The 21,900-nt window shown below is 33.2% G+C and overlaps 1 protein-coding gene across 7 annotated transcripts in view; it reads left to right on the forward strand.

The window, feature by feature from the left end:
* Window positions 1-21,900, forward strand: part of ASCC3 (activating signal cointegrator 1 complex subunit 3) — a 317,566-nt gene that overhangs the window by 198,388 nt on the left and 97,278 nt on the right. For all 7 annotated transcript variants that reach the window (XM_026511731.4, XM_048225883.2, XM_048225882.2 and 4 more), the window contains 10 exons: window positions 2,429-2,654; window positions 3,910-4,064; window positions 6,625-6,723; window positions 7,678-7,846; window positions 10,804-11,024; window positions 12,267-12,352; window positions 13,767-13,933; window positions 14,039-14,184; window positions 14,310-14,430; window positions 16,653-16,795. In XM_026511731.4, the coding sequence (XP_026367516.2) occupies window positions 2,429-2,654; window positions 3,910-4,064; window positions 6,625-6,723; window positions 7,678-7,846; window positions 10,804-11,024; window positions 12,267-12,352; window positions 13,767-13,933; window positions 14,039-14,184; window positions 14,310-14,430; window positions 16,653-16,795 (1,533 nt within the window). The remainder of the gene's footprint in view (window positions 1-2,428; window positions 2,655-3,909; window positions 4,065-6,624; window positions 6,724-7,677; window positions 7,847-10,803; window positions 11,025-12,266; window positions 12,353-13,766; window positions 13,934-14,038; window positions 14,185-14,309; window positions 14,431-16,652; window positions 16,796-21,900) is intronic.

Below are 21,900 nucleotides of genomic sequence, written 5' to 3' on the forward strand. Positions count from 1 at the left end.
TAAGTTAGAGGAGAAATAAAAGCTCAATCTGATTTAAATGTAGAAACTATTCTGCTATGTATCTTATGTTGGTAATTTTGTTCAAAGACTTTATATAGAAAAAGTATGTTTGTGTTAAATAAATTATTATTAACAGCCATGAATACTCAGGAGTGCTTTGAAATAACTGTAAACGTGAAATATTTGCAAACATGAACCAAGATATATTGGTAAACAATTTGAATGAATTCAATAATTTAATCAAAGTAACCAAGGAACCAGGTGATGATTTCATATACTATATAAACCAAATATGGATGTGGTGAAAAAAATTTTTTTTTTAGTATCTTGGGACACATGTGTTTCCTGATAATATAAATAGAAAACTTATATATAATTTATAATCTCTAAATTTATATATAATTTATAATCTCTAAACCCTGTGACTTGTATAGGAACCATTGTTTCTAACTTATTTTATCTGTCTGAAAAATGATGTTGTCATTTTACATTTTCTAATGATTTTATATTGAAATAGTTAATGGCTAAACTAAAAGTTAAAGCTTTTCTGGGTTCTGGTTGAATAATCTGGCCACATTTCTGTTTGATTCAAGATTATGAAGATAATTATCAAAGACTGACACACGAATTGCTTTACAATAAAAACTTTGGGTTTCTTCACGATTGGTGCCCCGAAAGTCAGTCTCAGAAAATTAAGGTTATATCTCAGAGCATCCTGGTTTTTCTTAAATAGCTATTGTCGGTCTATCATCCTTGAATGCATTAGATAAATTATTGTTAAGTTTATATTTTAAACATAAGCCACCAACAGTTCCACAACCACCCTCTCAGTTCTGTAAAATAATAATCCCTTCTATATTTCTAAAACTTAATTCTCTCAGCCCCTGAGATAAATCCTTAACCCAAAATTTTATGATTTTATAAAGAAGCCTCTATTTAGCTTCTCTAAACTGCATATGTTAGAGACTTTGATCATTATTCCCAATTTATATCATTCCAAATTAAAATGCCTGCCTATATCTCACATGGGATTTCTCCTTTTATTTCTTTTAGCTTCTAGGGAACAACTATAGGTTCTAACATTGAAAAATAACATACTTTCAAACACAGTTGGGAAAATTAGCCTGACATCTTCTTACAAGAACAGCTAGGAATGATGCCGGAAGAAGACCTATGTGGTAGATACAGTAATCAAAATGTGCATTGTATTTATCATTCTCTGGGCCTGATAAAAGTCATCCTGTAATTTTTAATGGATATCAGAACTGTCCTCATACTTCTAAATACCATTTTTCTTCTTAAATTTCTAATACTGTAAAAACGTAGTCAGATTTGTCAAGAGACAAATACATATTTTATATAAAATGGAAAACCAAAGCCCTTAACTCTTATGATCATTTTTTACCATGTAATTTCAAGCCTGATCACCTATTTGCTATTTAAAATCTTCACTCTTTTTCATCTCTTTTTTATGATTTTGACCAGATTTTAACATTCTTCATTTTCAGATATAGATGTCGTTTGAGATTGTGAGGTATCTCCCAAGTTCATGACTTTAAAAACAATCTTCAGTAAGATAACCTGAAAAGTTAGTGATAGAGCGAAGGAGGCAAAACAAATGGAAACCAACTGTAAAGATATTAAAAGGGATTCAATCCTTGTAACTTTCTATGTGTCTATTAATGAAGTTTTCCTGATCACCGAATTTAGAACCTTGGAGTTAAATTGGACTTGTTTAGACCTGGCTTTGAATAGATACTCTGACACCATCTGTGTGACCTTGGTCAAATTATTAACCTCACCAAGCTCTGTTTTCTTCGTGTATAAAATCATAATATCAAGATGAATTGAATGCCATTGCCATAAAGATTAAAGGAGATAATATACAGATTAAATGAGATACATAAAGCAGTTAAGGTGTTGCTTGATTTGTAGGGAGCCATTAATACAGGTAGCTGAACTCATCAGGATTTCCTTTATCACCCTTCTCGCACTAATGTTTTTGTCTGAATGGATCCCAAAGTCCTCTTTATTTCTCTTAAGTAGACTTTTAATCGTTCCCCTATATACCCAAGGGTATCCTTGGCTGTATCTTATATTCTAGATGGCCTCAACAGTCTTTTAAGTCTTACGCACACCTTTTATCTCTTCCTCCTTCATTCCTCGTTAAGGGGCATAGGGTGGAGTTTCCTAAAAACTTGGGTATGAGACTACCATCTGAGATTTAACAAGATAACATCACCTATGAAAGATGTGATTATTCTTATGTAGAAATAATAAAGGTAATTAGGGTTCTATGACAATAGATGTTGCCCACAATTAAAGGCTGCAACTTGGCATGCTTCTTTTAAAACGGAGTATGAATGACAAATTTGAGAAATTTTAAAGCGCAGTGTACCTAACCACCATCCCCCTTTTTATTCTTCAGAATGCGGCTAGAATTGTCCGTGCTCTTTTTGAAATTGCTCTGAGGAAACGTTGGCCTGCCATGACCTACAGGCTCCTGAATCTTAGTAAAGTCATTGACAAGAGGCTTTGGGGTTGGGCTAGCCCTTTGAGACAGTTTTCAGTCTTACCACCGCACATTCTAACAAGATTAGAAGAAAAAAATCTTACTGTGGATAAGCTGAAAGACATGAGGAAAGATGAAATAGGTAAGAAGGAAGCAAAAATGTTCTAATGTATTGTTCCATACAAATATTTTATTAGATATAAAAGAAAACTGTTGTGCGTTTTCACATTACTCAAGATAAATTTTTTTACTGTTTTAAATCCAGTTGGTATTAGTATGTAAATAGCATTTGTTCTTCTGCTTTTATCACATGGCGTCAAAAAAATATTCCTACATACATTTCCATGTACCTTAACATTTTATTGGACAAACTTACAATGTATTGATTAGTTAATATTCCAGATTCTGAATAGGATAGACATTACACGTGAAGGGAGTCAGGCTGAAGAGAAATAAGGGGGAGGACTACTCTAGCAAAAGGTCCAGTGGTGGGAGAGACTGAGGTAGTTATTTCACTTGTGTAGTAAGAACACTTTAAGACAGAATGGTAGAAGGTATCAATAAAAACAGAAATTGAGGATATTAACTAGAGAAGTTAAGATTACTTACTTTGGGATAACATATGTAAATATTTTATCAAAATAAGGAAAACCACTTTAGTTTCAAATTCTGGTGAACATAGAACATTTTGATTTGTTCATAAACGTACTTTAAAAAATTATATTACGAGGAACCAAGATATAGAAGAAATATTGATACTATTAAATATATCTATTTCCACTTAATTGCTTGGACTCAAGTAGGAAAATGTTTATAGTCAGTCACATCTGTTTGTGACCCCCTCCCCACCCTGGCATTCCCATACATAACTACTTCAGAATCTAATCATTTATGATAATAGGTATAAGTGGTTAAGTTTGTGCTACATTAACCATATTTTATATTTTAGCTTTATTTTTTTCTGGAAATGAGTTTGGATGGGTGATTTGTGTTTGATTACTAAAGCACTTCCCATCATAGTTATAGAGTTGAGAAATAGAATTTGTGTGAATTAATGGCTATTTTCACAAAATACTAAATTTTTTAATGTGTCATGAGCTAACTAGGAGAAAAGTGGAACTGTTTATAGTAGTTTGAACACTGTCAAGTCTCAGTAATTTTAAGAACCCTATTAATAGCTGAAGAAACCTTGATACTGGTTTTCAGAGCTATGAATTGCTAATTCAAGTTAACTATTACTAAATATTCAAACATGCCAGGTCAAGAATGTCAACTATTCTACATAGCAAATCATAAAACAGGCAATAAAACCACCTTCTCTGAAATCCCATTTACAAGTCAGATTATATTGCTTTTTTTCTGTCTGAACACATTTCTTCTGTGTGTTTTCCTTACAGGTCACATGCTGCATCATGTGAATATTGGACTCAAGGTCAAACAATGTGTTCATCAGATTCCTTCTGTTACAATGGAAGCATCCATTCAGCCCATCACACGAACCGTCCTCCGAGTGACACTCAGTGTCTGTCCTGATTTTACTTGGAATGATCAGGTAAAAGTAGAAATTATCTGTATCAATGGTAAGCAAAACTATCTGTGCTGCAGGTTCAAGTATACCTCCTTACATCTGTCCAAAAGGCATATAGAAAACTCTAAGAAGAATATGTATTGAAGATTCATTTGAAGCATTGTAGTAATATTTGCTATCATCCTCAAGAAAAAAAATGATATAATATATTAATACAGCAACCAATGAGACCTCTTCAGAACATCTTAGATACCCTGAAAGTTCAACATTGAACAATAGTTTAGTGGATTCACTTACATAAAGACTTTGCATAATTCTGTCTTCTTTAATTTCTGTTATCTTCATTTTTGCCAGCTCTACTTATTTAGCCTACTAAAAAGTCAAGATTCTTTGTGCTTAAAGAGCCCTTTTAAAATCCTAATATTTCTCAAACTGTCAGTCTCCTCTTTACCATTCGATGTATAGAAAGAGTATTCTATATTTTCCTCCTGGTCACCAGTTTCTTTCCTGCTGAGACTACTTTCTCAGTAATCACGAAAACCTAACTGGTTGCCATAATAAATTACTTTTTCTCAGTTATTTTCTTTACTTCTCAGAACATTCAGCACTATACATTGTCCTTCTTGAAAACGTTCTTCCTTGGCACCCATCACATTCCTGTTTCTGTTTTTACCCCTTCTATTCTAAATCTGAAGCGTTATGGTCACTATGTTTATAGTTAGTCACATCTGTTTGCAATACCCTACCCACCCTGGTATTCTCATACTTAACTATTTCAGAATCTAATCACTTATGAAAATATGTACAAATGGTTGGCCATATTTTATATGTTAGCTTTATTTTTACCTATGTCATATATATGAAATCTTAAATATACATATATATCTTAAATATATATATATTTAATGTATATATACATATATATACACACATATGAAGATCTATTCTGGATCCTCTTATTCTATCAACATTTTTTAAGGTCTGTCTTTACAGCAGTTACTGTACAAAGACTACAGTAGAGTAGTGATCATAGGTACAAAAACAAATAAGTCTCAATCCTTTCTTTCAAAAAGCCATTGGAGGCAAACAAGGAAATCCATAATTGTAGTAGCAGTGCCTACTTTACATGGTTATTATAAGGTTCTGATTAAGTATAAGTAAGTATCTTCTACATTACCTGACATGATTAGTATATCTTTAATGCAAATTAATTGTATTCATATCAACATGCTTAAAAATTATCCAACCATAGTCGTAATCCAAATCTACCACTGGTCTTAAACTGTCCTAACCAGTAATTCCTTCAGTTTTCTTATCTGTAAACATGCATAATAATAATAATTATCTTTCTCACAATTTCTGTGAGAGCTAAATGATGTAAACTTATATTTAATATTTCTATAAACATAAAATTTTACATGAAATACAAAATTAGCCATATACTCATATTTCACTTAATATTTAATAGAGGGGTTTTGAAATGTGTAAAAGTTTTATTTCCTTTTTCTCATACTGGTTTCTTCTGTCAGTATCCATAAAAACATCCTCCACAGTTTGATTTAATTCATTAGTAAGATAGATACTTAATAGTTTGTATAGTAAGCTCTATCAGTTAGAATGCTGTTGGCTGCAAGAATAGAAAACCTGACTTATCTCAAAGTGACTTATGCAAAAAAATATATTATCTTCCGTAATAAAAGGTCCACCGGTAGAATAGGCCCTAAAGGTGATTGAGTTTATGTAATGCTACCCTTTAGGGCCCATCTTTTTGCTGTCCTGACACTTTTGGCTACTTTCCAAATGTTTTCTATACTTCCTTGTTCACATTTAACAGGGAAAGGTGAACACACCCCTACTTCATCAACCCAGAGCATGAACCATAAGACCTTTTCCTCAGTCTAATTGAGCCAGTATTGGGCATGTGCCTTTCCCTTACCACAAGCTGTTTGTTATAAGGGGAATACTGTAAGCTGATTGGCTTGGACTAACAAAAATCATCCTGAGAGTCGAGGTCACCTTCTCCTGAGTTACGTAAGAGAGAAATGAACACTGAACAAGACTGGGCTTTGTTAGGAAAAAAAGAGGAAGAAGAATGAGTACACAAAATATGGCATATCTGTCTATCCAACGGAATATTATTTGTCAGCGAAAAAGAATGAAGTCTGTTACATGATACAACATGAATGAACCTTGAAAACATGGTAAATGAAAGAAGCCAGTAACAGAAGACCACATATTATATGATTCTATTTATATGAAATGTCCAATATAGGCAAATCTTTACAGAATAAAGTAGATTGTGGTTGTCAAGCTTGGAGGTTGGGACAATGAGGGAAGATAAGTAGTGACTGCAGATGGGTGCAGGGTTTCTTTTTGGGGGTAATTCTAAAATTAGATTATGGAGATGGTTGTAAAAGCTTTGTAAAAACCATTAAACTATATACTTTAAGTAAGTAAACTTTTTTATGTAAAGTATATATCAATAAAGCTATTTTAAAAAGAGAATAGGTGCTGGATTTGCAAACAACAATATCCCTTACTTGAGTTAAAATATACTTAGTATAGAATATTATTTTTCTTCTAGGTCCATGGGACAGTAGGAGAACCTTGGTGGATTTGGGTAGAAGATCCTACAAATGATCATATTTATCATTCAGAGTATTTTCTAGTTCTGAAAAAACAGGTAAACATGAGTGTGTCTATTATTATGTTGCTATTGTAGAAAGAAGAAAATATAAACTGAATAATTTGTTTTTACCTATTTCTCTATAATTGCATAGTGCCCTTAAAGTCTTTTTTTTTCTATTTATGTTTCTGTTTGGTTTCAAAGATAACAGGAATTGCATGTTATTGTATTCATATATTCAATGTGATCTTAGTTTGAGAAATTGAATTGTAATCTTTATCATGGCTTAAGGCATGACTTCCAGAGGAGTGAAATATGTCAAATGGATGAGATAAATAATGTAATGGGTAAATAAAATTAAATAAATAAAAATTAATAACTTTAGATGTTACAAAAACAAAATACTAAAGAGTATTGACTCACATTGTGAAAAGGCATTTTTTTAAATTTTTTATAAATCCCGAAAGACTCAATTTGATGCTAGCATATCTTTAACTGTGATGCTTCATCCAAGATTTCTCTTTTTCTCAAAAAGAAAACAAGCTTTAGGCTGGGAACCCTGGGTGGACAGCAGTAGAATTTCATAGCAGTGTTTGTTTTCATGATTACCTTCTATTTATGCTAAGTTCTGTTACTCCACTTAAGGTAGTGGTAAAATTTAAAGAAAAATATTAAGTAAATAGTTCAGTAAAAATCATAAAGTTAAGTAATTTAATGAATGAAATTTAGGAAATTCTGATAATGAGTCAAACTGGTAATCTGTTAGTACATGATGATATACATATAATATCGATTAAGTGTAAATTTTACTTTCTATAATATCAGGTGTCCTCAGAGGGAACCATGTATCAATTTCTGAAGTGCCTAAATATCTCAGCTATTTAGAAACCCAAGATATTTTCTTATGTTTAGTACCTATGTTGCTATATATAACATTTTCTTAACAATAGACTAAGAAGGCCTTTATGATATCAGAATATTCATATTCACTTGAGACTTTATTTCATGTAGGTCATTAGTAAAGAAGCTCAACTTCTGGTATTTACAATCCCTATTTTTGAGCCCTTGCCTTCCCAATATTACATCCGAGCAGTGTCTGATAGATGGTTAGGAGCTGAGGCTGTATGTATTATCAACTTTCAACATCTGATTCTACCAGAGAGACATCCTCCCCATACAGGTAACATATTGAATAGTAACTTGAAGCATTGATATTGTTGTTTTAATTAAAGTTGCAAAATCGGAATCGGAATCCAACTTATTTGTCAGTATAATTTGAAAAAAGACTTTCCAAAATCAAATCTATGTATACATTTGGTAGAGCTTAATGGTGGGTCTTAATTTTGTTTGAGTTCCAAAACATTAAGCCTAGTTCAATTCTCATAGCTCTAACAATCTGGAGACTCACTACTTCTGTATTATTATGTCTTCATTTCTATTTTTTAAAAAGATTTTATTTATTTGAGAGAGAGATTGAGAGAACGAGTGGGAGGAGGGTCAGAGGGAGAAGTAGACTCCCTGTGGAGCAGGGAGCTGGATATGGGGCTCCATCCCAGGACCCTGGGATCATGACCTGAGCCAAAGGCAGATGCTTAACCAACTGAGGCACCCAGGTGCCGGCCTTCATCTCTATTTTAAATACAATCATTACAATGTCTCCATATCTCCTTCCTTTTCCATTGCAAGTAGTAATTGTCATTTAATCTGTGCTTTTTGGGAAGCTTTTGAGGTATCCTTTTTGTTTGCATTTATTGCTATTAAACTTATTTCTGGTGTGTTAAATTAATTAAATTAATTAAATTGAATTAATTAAAGTGAATTGTAGGTTCTTTTTCATCCATATAGTGTGCTTCTACACCAAAAGGAAAAAAAAGAGCTAATATTAAGGAGTCAGGTTGTGATATCATTACAGAAAAGATTCACTATACCTCAAGTCATTCATCCTACAAACAAGATGTACCCTTTATATTGGTTCTCTTCCCCCATGGTAATATGATAAAAGGGAATACAGTAATCTATAATATCATGTAACAGTTTTTCATTGTCGTAACTAACAGAAATCCATTTTAGATTTTTGTAACATGAGGAAGTGCCTTTATATTTTGACTTCTTAAAGAAGCAGAATTTTATGAATAAATGTTTATATTGGTACTTTTAAGTGCCCTATATTCTATTTTTAAAATATCTTTAGATTAAGCTATTAATTTAGTTTTTAAGTGTAGTTCTTCTTGAGAATTCATAATTGATGATTAATGATTTCAAGAGGCCCTTAACTTAGAGAAAAATAAAGGTCATTTTTTTTCATATAATTCCTCTGAAAACAAACTGTTTTCAAAATAAAAATGTTATTCCTTTCTACTTTTAATGAATACATTTTTTAACAGTCCTTTGGGAAATGAAAGTAGACATTAATGTGACTTTAATCTTTGCCATTTTTTGTCAGATGTGTACCTTGTTTATTATCTTAGCTTATCTTAAAGAGAAATACTTTAGACTACAGCTTAAAATCACTTTGATATCTTGACAGAACTAAAATTTTGTCAACATAGAGAAATAATGAGATTGCAGTGTCTACTGATAAACTCATTGAAGAGGACCTTTCTGTTTTTCTTCCATCAAATATGCCTATATGATATCTATAATCTCAAAATATATAAAAATGTTTGCTGCTTTAATTTTAAAATATATGCTACCATCATCAGTACTAGATCTCGTTGAGTGCAGTACTTGATTTTAACATGCAGTAACAGTATATTTTAATGCTCATTTAATCACTTCTCTGTTGAGTGGCCAAGCACATATCACCTTATTTATATAATTAGTTGACTTCTGACTACACTTTAAAAAGCAGTAAATGCACCACCGTGATATCTCAGTTGATATTAGAAATGCATGATGTAACCTCAATGATTCCCAGTTCTATTTGGCTGAATGTGGGTGTGAGTATGGGTGTGTGATTATGTGGGTGTGTGTAGGCACCCTGTTGAGCCTAAATCAAACAAGAAAGTTCCTCACATTTCACAGAAGTGAATCATCATAATTTAGCATTGTCAGCATAAACCAAAATGTTTATTTTTTAGTTCCTGTTAAGAATGTCTATGCTTTGATTAGCATTGCAAGTTAAGACTTCCTCCCTTCTTGATTTTCAGTACTACAGAAAATTTAGTAGACTATAATCTGCTATAGGAAATTTATGCATTCAGCTCTCAATTACCTATGTAATAGAACAGAGGTGTGGGGCTAAGATAATATTTTAAAAATAGCTTTTTATCTTTAAGTACAATTTTTGAGAATTCTCTACACTTTCTGTTTTGAAATTGATGAATATCTCACACAGATACAGATCACCATGTCCCCTTACAGATTTTTTTTTCCTCCTTATTCAAACTTCAAATGGGTAGAATCATCCTCCATGAAAGAATCCTGAGAGTAAAGTTGCCTTCCAGTTTTCTAACTGATACTTTTCTGGATTATGGGACAATACAGTGTCTGTTAATTTCAAGAGTATATAACTTCATTTCTCTAAATCATTTTAACTGTCTAATCTCCTAGACCTCTAGTTTATATAATGAGATACAACTAAATTTGTTTCTTTCAGTGTTTTCTCAATGCAGTTCTTTTTTACCCATTCATTCTCTGATTTGAAACTCCCACCTAAGTTTCTTCCTGTAATTATTTTAAGTTTATTTTAGTTTACATTGTCTAAACCAATAGCTCACTCAACCATTCTGGTTTGGTCAGTTTTCTAACAGATCAAAGGAAATTTATTATTGGTAACCATTCTAGTACTGCAGTTTGCAGATGGTTTTCCTTTTTCTACAGATTGGGGTAGATTTAATTTTCTTCTACACTACGTATATTTTCATATACCTGTCATTCAGATTACTTTCCTGATTGGAAAAGAGCCATATAGTCATATTAGAGTTGGTATATGGGGAACTCTCCCAGAAAAGCCTCCAATATGTCAATATTATAAATATGGTAACAGGAAGATAAAAAGATATGTAACTAGTATATAAAAATTTGTTAGGCCTTTTTCCCCCTCCAATGAATTAAGGATTGTTATAATTTATTCCTGAGAGTGTTTAGTATTGTGCGTTTTTTCCAGTTATGGCAGTACTTCTTTCAACTTTTCAGAATTACTGGATCTTCAGCCTTTACCAATCACAGCTTTGGGATGTGAAGCATATGAAGCACTGTACAACTTTAGCCACTTTAACCCTGTACAGACACAGATATTTCATACACTGTATCACACAGACTGTAATGTCCTACTTGGAGCACCTACTGGATCAGGAAAGACTGTTGCGGCCGAATTAGCCATTTTCAGAGTCTTCAACAAGTACCCTACTTCAAAGGTCTGTTTGAAGGAATTACATGCTTCCATTAAATGAGAAGACGCATTTCATAATCTGCAAACTAGCCAGTTCTAAACACACAGCAGGGTTCAATGAGTAGATTTGTCAATCTCTTAGTGAATGTTCTGGGGGGGACCAGATCGGTATTAAAATAACTGGCCAGAAAAAAATTTATTTTAAACTTCGGAGTCCTCTAGTTGGGTTTCTAATGTACATGTCGGTTCCCACATGTCCTTTCCTCATTGTAAGATACCTAATTCATAGCCATATTTATAAGATAAATAATGACTTGTAATCAAATCCTTTTGCTATAAAAAAATGCTAATACTTTAACAAATACAGTTTGATTATACACATGAAATACAGTTCTTATTCCACATTTCTGCAAATGGCCATATTATTGATGGAAAATAACATGGTGAGTGAAATAAGTATTGACTTTATGCTTTCTTGAAATGTGAAGTACATACTCATAGTTTAGAAGTATTATTTTTCAAGAAAGCTAATTCACACATTGTGATTGGAACTATATGGTATTTTCCTCATCATTTATTATTTTATAAATGTTTTAACTTCTTTTTTCAGTGATTTTCAATTAGTGACTTTTCTTCCCTTCTTAACTTGAAGTTTTCCTGCTTCTCAGTCTGTTTTGTGGTTATCGATCCATTATAAGACATGTTAATACAACACTAGAGCTCTACTTTAAATTTGAAAAATTTTATAAAGGAAAGAATTTTGTTTTTCACTGAACGGTCTCTAAGTTTGGATTATTAAAGACCAATTGTTGTTGTTATTAAAAGGTAGAATACCTAAAATGTGTGACTGTCATCTTCCATAAAATCTGCATTAAAATTTAAAAACCATATTTATCTCTCTTTAGAATTTCAAAAGTAGTAACTTTTTCATGGAAGAGTTAAAATTCCGATAATTCTTGGTCATTATACTAGGAAAAACTTTTATTTTCATCAGAATATAAAATACCTAAGGAAAATACCTTCAGTGTTTTTTTTTTAATATTTAACATTTTCTATGGCATCATTTTTATGATGTATTATATTTCCGTCCTACTTTGGATAAAGGTAGTTTGAGCAAGTTAATGACTTCCCATTAATTTAAAATTTTAAGTTTTTCTGTAATAAATGATATGTTTTTAAACCACACTGTCATATGCAGACAGAGTTTACCTTTATTTGAAAATGGCACTATTTTCATGAGATCTCTCTACCCTCCCTCCCCTTTCAGGCAGTTTATATTGCACCCTTAAAAGCCCTTGTACGTGAAAGAATGGATGATTGGAAAGTTAGAATAGAAGAAAAACTTGGCAAAAAGTAAGTTCTTGCTTATTCAGAAGATATGCTTTGAATAATCTAAAAGGACCAACAGATGAAAGATTTGCATAAACCTGTTGAATGCTTTTACAATGATTTTCATAGTCTTTTATTTAAAGGTATTGTAATTAGTGTTAAAATGTTAGCAATATTCCCATTGTTTTAATGTTGAAAAATGAAAGTCCTTAAATTATTTAATATGAATACTTTTATTGGCAAGATAATTTTCTAAAAATTTTTAAATTCTAAAGCAGAAGAAAAGTAAGTTTTATCTCTTTATTTTTCTTTCATATCATTCAGAGAACTCCCAGAAACCACGTAGAGGGCATTTTACATGTAAAGAATTTACAGAAAAATAGAAATCCATTAAAGAACCTAACTTTTAAAATTGCACAAGGTTATTCATTGTGGTATTGTTTTTAGTAGCAAGATTACAGGTAACCTGAGTGCCCAATAGAACATGACTAAATAAATTTTGTTACATTTACACAATGCAAAATATTCTATCATTCTATAAAGAACAAACTTTTTATATACTGAAGGAATGATCTCCAGAGATACTATAGAAAATATTTTTAAGTAAAGCATCCTATCTCTTATTTTTTTTTTTTTTTGAACGGTAAAGAATATAAATTTGTGGTTGCTTTAGGAACAAGAACCGGGTGATTGGAAGATAGACATGTTAGAGACTGTTCACCGCACAGTCATTGAACCATATGAATATATTACATATTCAAAATAATAAATAAAATGTAAAAATAAAATGAATAAAAATAAGCAAAAGCTTTGGGAACACTATACTTGGGAGAACTAATCTTGCCCCTTTTTGTTTTTTGAGGATTAAGACAGATGTAAAAATTATTTAGTGGTTACCTGAAATTTAGAGTTGGCCTCCAGATTTCCCTCTTCCTCTCTATAAAACTGGGGTCTTCTTAGAATGAGGTAGCACATATTTGCATCAGCGTATGTTGTTTATGTCCAATATGTTTTAATTTGCCTGTAATATCTATAGAAAAAAGAAATGAAGTTTACACATAATTATATTCTTAATGAATGCCTCTTTTTGTCTTAATAATTCCCTCCTTAGAAAGGTGTTTATTCAAATATACGGAGAAGGAAGTATGAGTTCAATTCTATAAAAACACATAGGGCAGAGACTTTGTAAACATAATCACAGCAAAGTTTGACACCTTCTCATATCCATGTAAAAGTTAGATTATTGGTGATTTGAATTTATACATTCTCTTAGAATTCTTAAGAAACATATTCTGTACTGGACTCACAGAAACTTTCGGAAATCAAAGGAACAAAAAGTAGTGTTAAGCATTATAAAATTTTATTTTGAAAGGTATTTTTGCCTTTCCAAGGTTGTCATGTGTTATCTGAGAAAGGGATCGTTTCTCTTCCTTTCCAGAGTTATTGAACTCACTGGGGATGTGACTCCCGATATGAAATCCATTGCTAAGGCTGATCTTATCGTCACTACACCAGAGAAGTGGGATGGAGTCAGCAGAAGCTGGCAGAATAGGAACTATGTGAAGCAAGTCACTATTCTCATCATCGATGAGATCCATCTGCTTGGTGGGTACCACGCTGACACCAGTTTACACATTTTGATTCTCATACGTGCAGCAGCCAGCGTCAGGACCTGTTAAATGATTAACATGCATTATTCCTATTTCCTAGGGGAGGAAAGAGGCCCTGTTCTAGAAGTCATTGTATCTCGAACAAATTTCATCTCTTCACACACAGAAAAGCCTGTTAGAATAGTTGGACTCTCTACCGCGTTAGCTAATGCCAGAGACCTTGCTGACTGGCTCAATATCCATCAGGTATGTGGAAGATTGACAAATAGGCATCTGATACTGTGGCTTAGGTGGCTGGATTAAAGAGGCACTTAACATTATAAACTTAAATATGAAAACTAAAAACAATTTCTTTCTCGTTTTTACTCTAGATGGGCTTGTTCAACTTCCGACCATCAGTACGTCCAGTTCCACTGGAAGTTCACATTCAAGGCTTCCCAGGTCAACATTACTGTCCTCGTATGGCTAGTATGAATAAGCCTACGTTTCAAGGTAAGCTTCAGATCCTTGGAATGAAGTAGCAGCCATTTTGTATGGTAGCCTTTAAATGCATTCCAGATAATTTGGGTTTCTTTGAATGCGTGATACTTCTCCAACTTCTACAAATGTAGGTTATGCCTCAGCTGTTAAGGCATAAAACATGTATGTTGAATTAACTATTGAAAATTGGAGAGATTTCATAGATGATACTGTCTTGGAAGTAGAAAAAAATTATGTATTTTTTAAAAGAAATTAAATCATTCTTAATCTATTAAGTTATTTTCTTACAGTAGTAGCTTGAACAAATGATAAGTAGGAGCTATAAGTGTAAAAAATATCACATAATCTTTACCAGAAACCATAAAACTTACAAATTTCATTACTTTTTTTTTTTTACAGTGCTTCTGTTTTTGTGTTTTGTTTTATTTTTTGGTTTTCCCTTTCTAACAAATTAGGCAAGCAGGAAAGATTTAAGAATAACACTCCTATTTTATTGAAACATGTTTTGTTTCGGCTGCATAAGGAATATTTATTATATCAATTAAAAATAACCTCCAAAATAAATTCACTAATGTGAACTGCTGTTGATTGTGAGGTGACAGTTGTGAGGTGACTTTTTAGCTGCTGTAATTAGCCTTATGACAGAAGCAAAGTATTGATTGTGAACTAGAGACCAATCTTGGCAGTTCAGATTATTTACACCTCCACAGAAGCATTGTATAAAATCACTAATGAACAATAAATCTGCCGTGAGCTGTTCAGCCACACCTGTTCTTGCAGCAGCAAAAATCCATTAAATGTTGAGGTTTAAAAAAGAGATTCATTCATGATTATGTGTACAAATGATACCAATATTGTACTAACATGTGTATTTTAAACATTATATTTCTAATATGATTTATCAAAGCATTGCCATTTATATTCTGTAAAATTCGGATAAACTGCGAGTGAGAAATAACATAAATGAGTTTATTTTTCATAGTAGGTATCATTGTGATTGCTTATATTCATTTAAGGAGTGGCCGATTGCATACCAATGATTGAAGTGAAGCGTTTTGTGTTATATAAATCAATAGCAAATAACAGAAATACTTACACTTTTCTAGATATGATATCAGTACAGTAGCTGTCCTTATAAACTATTTATTATACTTGTAGTATATCACTATATTTCTTTGAGTTTAGAAATATGATTTTATGATAGCTTCATTTCCCACTCTTAGGGCATAAATATAGTCAAGGTCATGTCAACATTTTTGTTATAAACCTTGTTTCTTAACCCATAAAAAGAAATTCTGCAGCTCACATTTCAAACAAGAAATTACAAGAAGGTTGAACTTTTTATATGAAACTTTTAAATATCTCTGTTTCAAGAGACCTATGTACACATAAGTATAAATTTTACTTGTGCCATCTTATCAGCATTTGGGAGCCAAAGTGTAGGAAAGAAATCTTGTTTCCAGTTCGGTCACATGATTTATGTGGCTCTCTAGGTAATTCTTTCTTTCAGTCTTATTACTCAGGTTTCAAATCATTCATTTCCTCTTCTGTGCGTCCGCCTTCCATGTGCCGTCAGTCACGTATAGATTCAGGCATGGGCTTCTCTTCAGCTCTCTTCCACATTCTCTTACCTTGCCACTTGAAACTTTACACACATGTTTTGGGAAAACAGAAAACCTTCGTTTGACATCTAACTAGTTTTTTGATACAAATGCTCAACTATTCCATCGACTGGTAATGACAGCAATAAAAGGAATTTTTTTGTGGCTTTTCTTACAGAGTTTTCATCACTCTGTAGGACTTGACTGTCTCCCCCACACCCCAGGACCAATTAACTCTGTAATATCATTGCTTAGGCGAGCAGAAACACAACTCTGGAAAACTCAACCTTAGACTGAGTATTCATATACAGCTGTCCCTAGAGGGTTGCAGATTTTGTTAACTGTCACCTTCCTCAGCAGCTCAGAATAGAACAGAGACCTGACACAGTTAAATTTCCCCTGTCCAGGCAGTATGCTCCCCCTGGGTGGGTTCAGCTACACTTCCTTTCCTACCATTTCTCTAATATGCTGTCAGGTCCAAGTAGTATTGCAAACAGTGCTGGATTTCATGACCAAATTAAGAATTCACTTAAATCAATTACATTAAGTTTCATGCATCCATTTGATATCCTAATGACATGCAAATTCTGGTATAAATAGCTTACCCTTTTATTTTCCACAACTTTTCAATAGCAATTAGAAGCCATTCCCCAGCCAAACCTGTTTTGATATTTGTCTCATCAAGACGTCAAACTCGTCTTACTGCTTTGGAATTGATAGCCTTTCTGGCTACTGAAGAAGATCCAAAGCAGTGGTTGAATATGGATGAAAGAGAGGTAAGCAGTCTGTTTTATTTCTATCTCTTATACACGTCAAATTAGTTTGTATTATGATATAATGGAAATTACATATTTAATGATGTTTAGTTTTAATCTATATTAAAAATTTAGTATAACATTACAGAAATTTAGGGGAAAAGTAGGAAATGCGTAATACTGCCACCTTAACACTATTAATATTTTGTTGTATTTTCTTCTAATATGTTCCTTGTAAATATTTATTTTTATATCCATATTTATTTCCATATCTCTTCCCTTTAACATCATCACCTATGTATATTATGCTATTCATATTTGTTTTTCTGTTGGAGTGTTCACTGCCCTCATGGAACTTAGAATCAATTTTGCAAAATTAATTTTCTATAAAATATAACATGACCATTTTCAAAAATTTAGAAAACACTAAATATAAAAATTAAAAACCTATTGTTAGCCTTTAACCAAGTAGTAACCATCATTAAAATTGAAGCAACTATAATTTTTTATGTCTATACAATTATAGTCTATTATGTGGCTATCCTGTTAAATAAATAACCATGCATCTGTATTATTATAGGTTTTTCCTTATTTAGACTTATTTCCTCAGTATAAATTTAAAATTCCTGGGTCAAATAATATGGATATTGTTATAGCTTCTCATATACACTGCTAATTATTTTCCAAAAGGGTTGTACCAATTGATGTTCTCCCATTGATACATGTATTGTCAGCAGTGTATGAGAGTCACAGTTTTACTACAGCCTCATTTGTTGTAATTTATTGATATATTATAGGTAAAATATTCCTTGTTATTTTAATGTACATCTTGAGTTCTGTGCGATTGAACTTTTTTTCATGTGTCTATTTACTATTGGTCATCTTTTTTTTTCTTTTTTTGTCTGTTCATTCCTTTTGTACTCTTATCTTTTGTAGTACAGCATTTTTCTTATAGATTTGTGTGAGAACCTTAGCAAATTAAAACACACATAGACACACACCTGAAACTTCATATATCACTTTTTTCCATATATTATTTATTACTGTTTACATATACACACATATTAATCTCTATCTGCTTTTATTTTAATTTTGCTAATTCCTTAGATGACTTTTTGTCATAGTAGCTCTTTACAAATAGAAGTTTTTGCATTTGGGGGCGCCTGGGTGTCACAGTCAGTTAAGCATTCGACTCTTGGTTTCAGCTCAGGTTGTGATCTCAGGGTTCTGAGATCGAGTCCCACACCAGGCCCTGCACTCAGCCTGGAGTATACATAAATGTTTCTCTCCCTCTCTCTCTGCTCTCCCCCCCAACACTTACTCTCTTTCTCTAAAATAAATCTTTTTAAAAAATGTTTTTGCATTTTGGGGCACCTGGGTGGCTCAGTCGGTTAAGTGTCTGACTCTTGATTTTGGCTGAGGTCATGATCTCAGGGCTGTGAGATCAAGCCCTGCATGATCCTCACTAGGCTGGGTGTGGAGCCTGCTTGAGATTCTCCCTCTCCCTCTGTCCCCCCTTTCCCTGCTCACACTGTCTCTCTCTCAAAAAAAAAGAAATTTTTGCATTTTATGTGATACAGTCAGTTAATATCATTCTTTGTGATTCTACTACTTCTAAAAGTAGATATTCCTCTTTCCCTCCATAGATTTATAGATAGTGATTTTCCTTTCTTGTGCTTTTCTTGTTTTCAAAATATTTTTGTCATTGTTATTATGATGAAAAAGCAGATGAAATCAGTAATAAAATTATTGCATTGTCTTCCTCCTCTCTCCATATCTCCCCTTTATCATCTCATGCAACCTGAAGAATAGTCAAAACAGTGTTTCACACCCACTAGTGTCCAGTCCCAGCAGTTGGCTTATTTTCCCCTTCCACTTCTCATGAGTCATTTAAGATTAGTAGACCTGTTAGACGATACTGTATATATTACAGTTGTGTGTTAACTAATATTAGTTAACTAATAATTCGAAATGTTCTTGTATAGTCCTGTAGGTGACCTATTCACTAATAAGTACCAGACTCCAATACTAGCTTTCCTATAAAGGTATCACATGACTCCTTTAAGTAGAGTGACTGCTATCATGTTACCTTTCAGGTTTCATCATGACTTCCTTAATGTTGTTTGTATATACCAAATAATATTTAAGATAATAATTTAAGATCAAAATAATTTTGTCAAAAGTTTTCTTGTCCTGTGTTATTCAGTTAGTATGTTCAAAAGAGTCACCCTGTTGTGTCTAACGGTATCTTGAACTTAGGGAGCAAATGGTGAAAAACAGATGTACGGACTATTGACAGTTTATGTGCAGCATCTGTGTAGGCTTAATATATTTTCTCTTGTTCTTATCCCTAAAAATGTTCCAAATGGACGCTTTCCTTTGAAGTCAAGGTACAAAGTATATACCTATTGAGTATATTTTAAGATATTTATTCAAAATGTGTGTGTGTGTCTGTGCATTTTGCACGTATGTGACTCATATTAGCCTCAAATGTGAACCTCATGTCCTCTTCCCAGCTATTGCACACCTACTGTTTTTTTAATTTTAATGTATGAGACCTAAGAAACCGTGGTCAGCTCAGCCATTGTGTAGAATTACTTCTCTGTTTTGTATTTTTTACTCAGCACAAAAATTTATCACCAAGACTCATTAGAAACCTTAGAATTTACTTGCATGGTTTCTGCTATTTTGTAGATTTTTTGCTGCCAGCATAAGACAGCTAGAAATTATGTCATTTCCGGACGTTGTGTTTCACCAAACCCATTGCAATAATAAGACAATCCAGGCTTTGTTTTTGCCTTTCCTCTTAAAGCCATCACCTTTAAAATCAAAATGTCAGAGGTTTTACAACTGATTGCTATGCAAATTCAATCTGATTATACCAAAAATCTATAAAGCAGGTGTTTCAGTTGTTGAATCCCCTAATTACCTTAAAATAGGAGGACTTTTTAACACTTTAATCTTTATGAGAGTTACTTTCCATAACATTGTGGACTAGAAGCTTAGTGACAATTCCTCTTGGTGCTTCTTGCACAGTTTCAGATTGGTGTTCTGTGGCAGCAACAGGTAGGTTAGGTGGGTCAGCAAAGGCAAAAAAAAAAAAAAAAATAGTTATCCATCCATCTTCTTAATCCAGTAAATCTTCAGAGTACTAGGAAGCAGGAATACCTGCTTCAAGTGTATTGTTGATGTGAAATCATACTGCAGCATGGAGAAATCTGAAAAGTAATACCCTTCCATATTTCTCATCAGGAAGTGATTTCAAAAGTTTGTGGGCGTATGCTGCCATATCACTTGGATTCTCAGTTTGATAACCACCACTTCCACCGTTAGCCTCAAACTCGTGTTGGGTTTTTACATTACTTTCTCAACCTTCACGTCCAAGACAGAACCATTGGAATGCCTGAGCTTCACTGTCAAGAATGCAGCAGGCATAGGGAGTATCTTCCCCTCTTTGACCTCTGTGCAAGAGGGGATACTCAGATGCTGCTTGTCTGTAGGTAGTCTTTTACAGTCCTTTAGCAGATTATATCTAGTCACTCTGGTTCTTTTGCAATCCCATTTCAATATTCTCTAGCCAGTGAGCTAAATTATAAAGTTACCCACAACCAACACATGCTATATTCAGAAGTGGAGGGTAGAGAGAAGAAAGAGAAATGAAATTAGTTAAAATATATAAAGTATGTTAGTTAAAATGTGCTTAGAGCATATATGAGATAGCAAAGGTAGAAGTCACAGTATTTTTTTCAGCAGCATATGACCAAACATATTAGGTCGGGGAGCCAAACAGACATTTGTGATTTTTTTTCTATACCATACATCACCTGCACACTTCTTCAACCAGCCCCTAAGCTAATTAAGATTCTTTATTCATTGGAGTAACCAAAACCCACATTCCCGAGACATTGAAAATTGGATTTTTATACATGCTTACTATATAAGGCTTTAAAAGTTTTTGATTAATTTTTCAAGTCGATACAGTAGTGTGAGAAGATTTCTCTAGGGTCTATCCAAATTTTTCCTTCCCCTTATTGTGTAGCAGTAACCCAGTTTCGTTATCAGAATTGGTTACCTAAACTACGCTATGACCACATTTTGCTTGTTTACTCCTACAATGAGAGATGTGGCTATTTCAGCTTCTAAGTAAATTGGTATATCCCTTGGATGTTAAGCCTCCAAACTAGCACAGCTAGAATTATAGGGAAGAGAAACAAAAATTTTCTAAGTGGTTTATTAGCTGTGACTGCAAAAAACATTGACTACTTGGTTCCTGGAACTGTATATTTTGGCAATGAGAGAAATAGTATCATTTAATGATAACTGCTTCAGAGCATACACCTCATTTTACAAGAGAGCACCCCAACCTTGCCAAAGCAATGTCACCTGCCACTCTGAGTCATTCATCTATAAAGCCAGCTCTTTCTGGGTAATGAGAGATGCAATAAGACCAGTGGATACCATGGCATCCATTGTCTTAATCTTTCTCTATAAAGTGAGTTCCTCAGTCAGAAATATTATCATAGGAGATTTTAGATGATGTATAAAGTGTTCAGTAATCTTACAATTGAGGCTACTGACAGCACTCAGTAGGCAGGGAAAAAAATCAAAATCCGAAGTGTCCATTCTAGACATCATCCCAAATAGGTGTCCCCTCTGTGATAGCAAAGATCCAATATAACCTCCTTACTACCAGATAGCTATCTGGTCCCCTGGGCAAGGTACTTTATAATGGGCCTAGGGATGTTTGCACTGGTGCATATTAGGCACAGAGCAGTGGCAGTAGCTGGGTCTGCCTGAGGAAGTGGAAGTCCATGTTTAGCCCATGCATAGTTTTCATCTCTTCCACCACAGCACCACTTAATACATGAACTCACTGCATGAAACACTGGGATCTGGAAGGGAGACTGCCTAATATCCTTACAAGTGGTCGTTTTGCCCACTTGACTATTAATTGCATTGTCCACACTGCTGTTAACTTTTTGGTAAACATCTTCATGGGATATAGGTAGTCTATTCTGGAACCATACTAAAATTTCATCCACATAAAACTTGTGCCTTTCTTGCCATCTGTCGTCCAGTAGCACTCTTGTCAAGGTCCTGACCCTTTGACTAATCCCTTTGACCCT

This window comes from Ursus arctos, unplaced genomic scaffold (genome assembly GCF_023065955.2).
Source record: "Ursus arctos isolate Adak ecotype North America unplaced genomic scaffold, UrsArc2.0 scaffold_13, whole genome shotgun sequence".
Taxonomy (NCBI): domain Eukaryota; kingdom Metazoa; phylum Chordata; class Mammalia; order Carnivora; family Ursidae; genus Ursus; species Ursus arctos.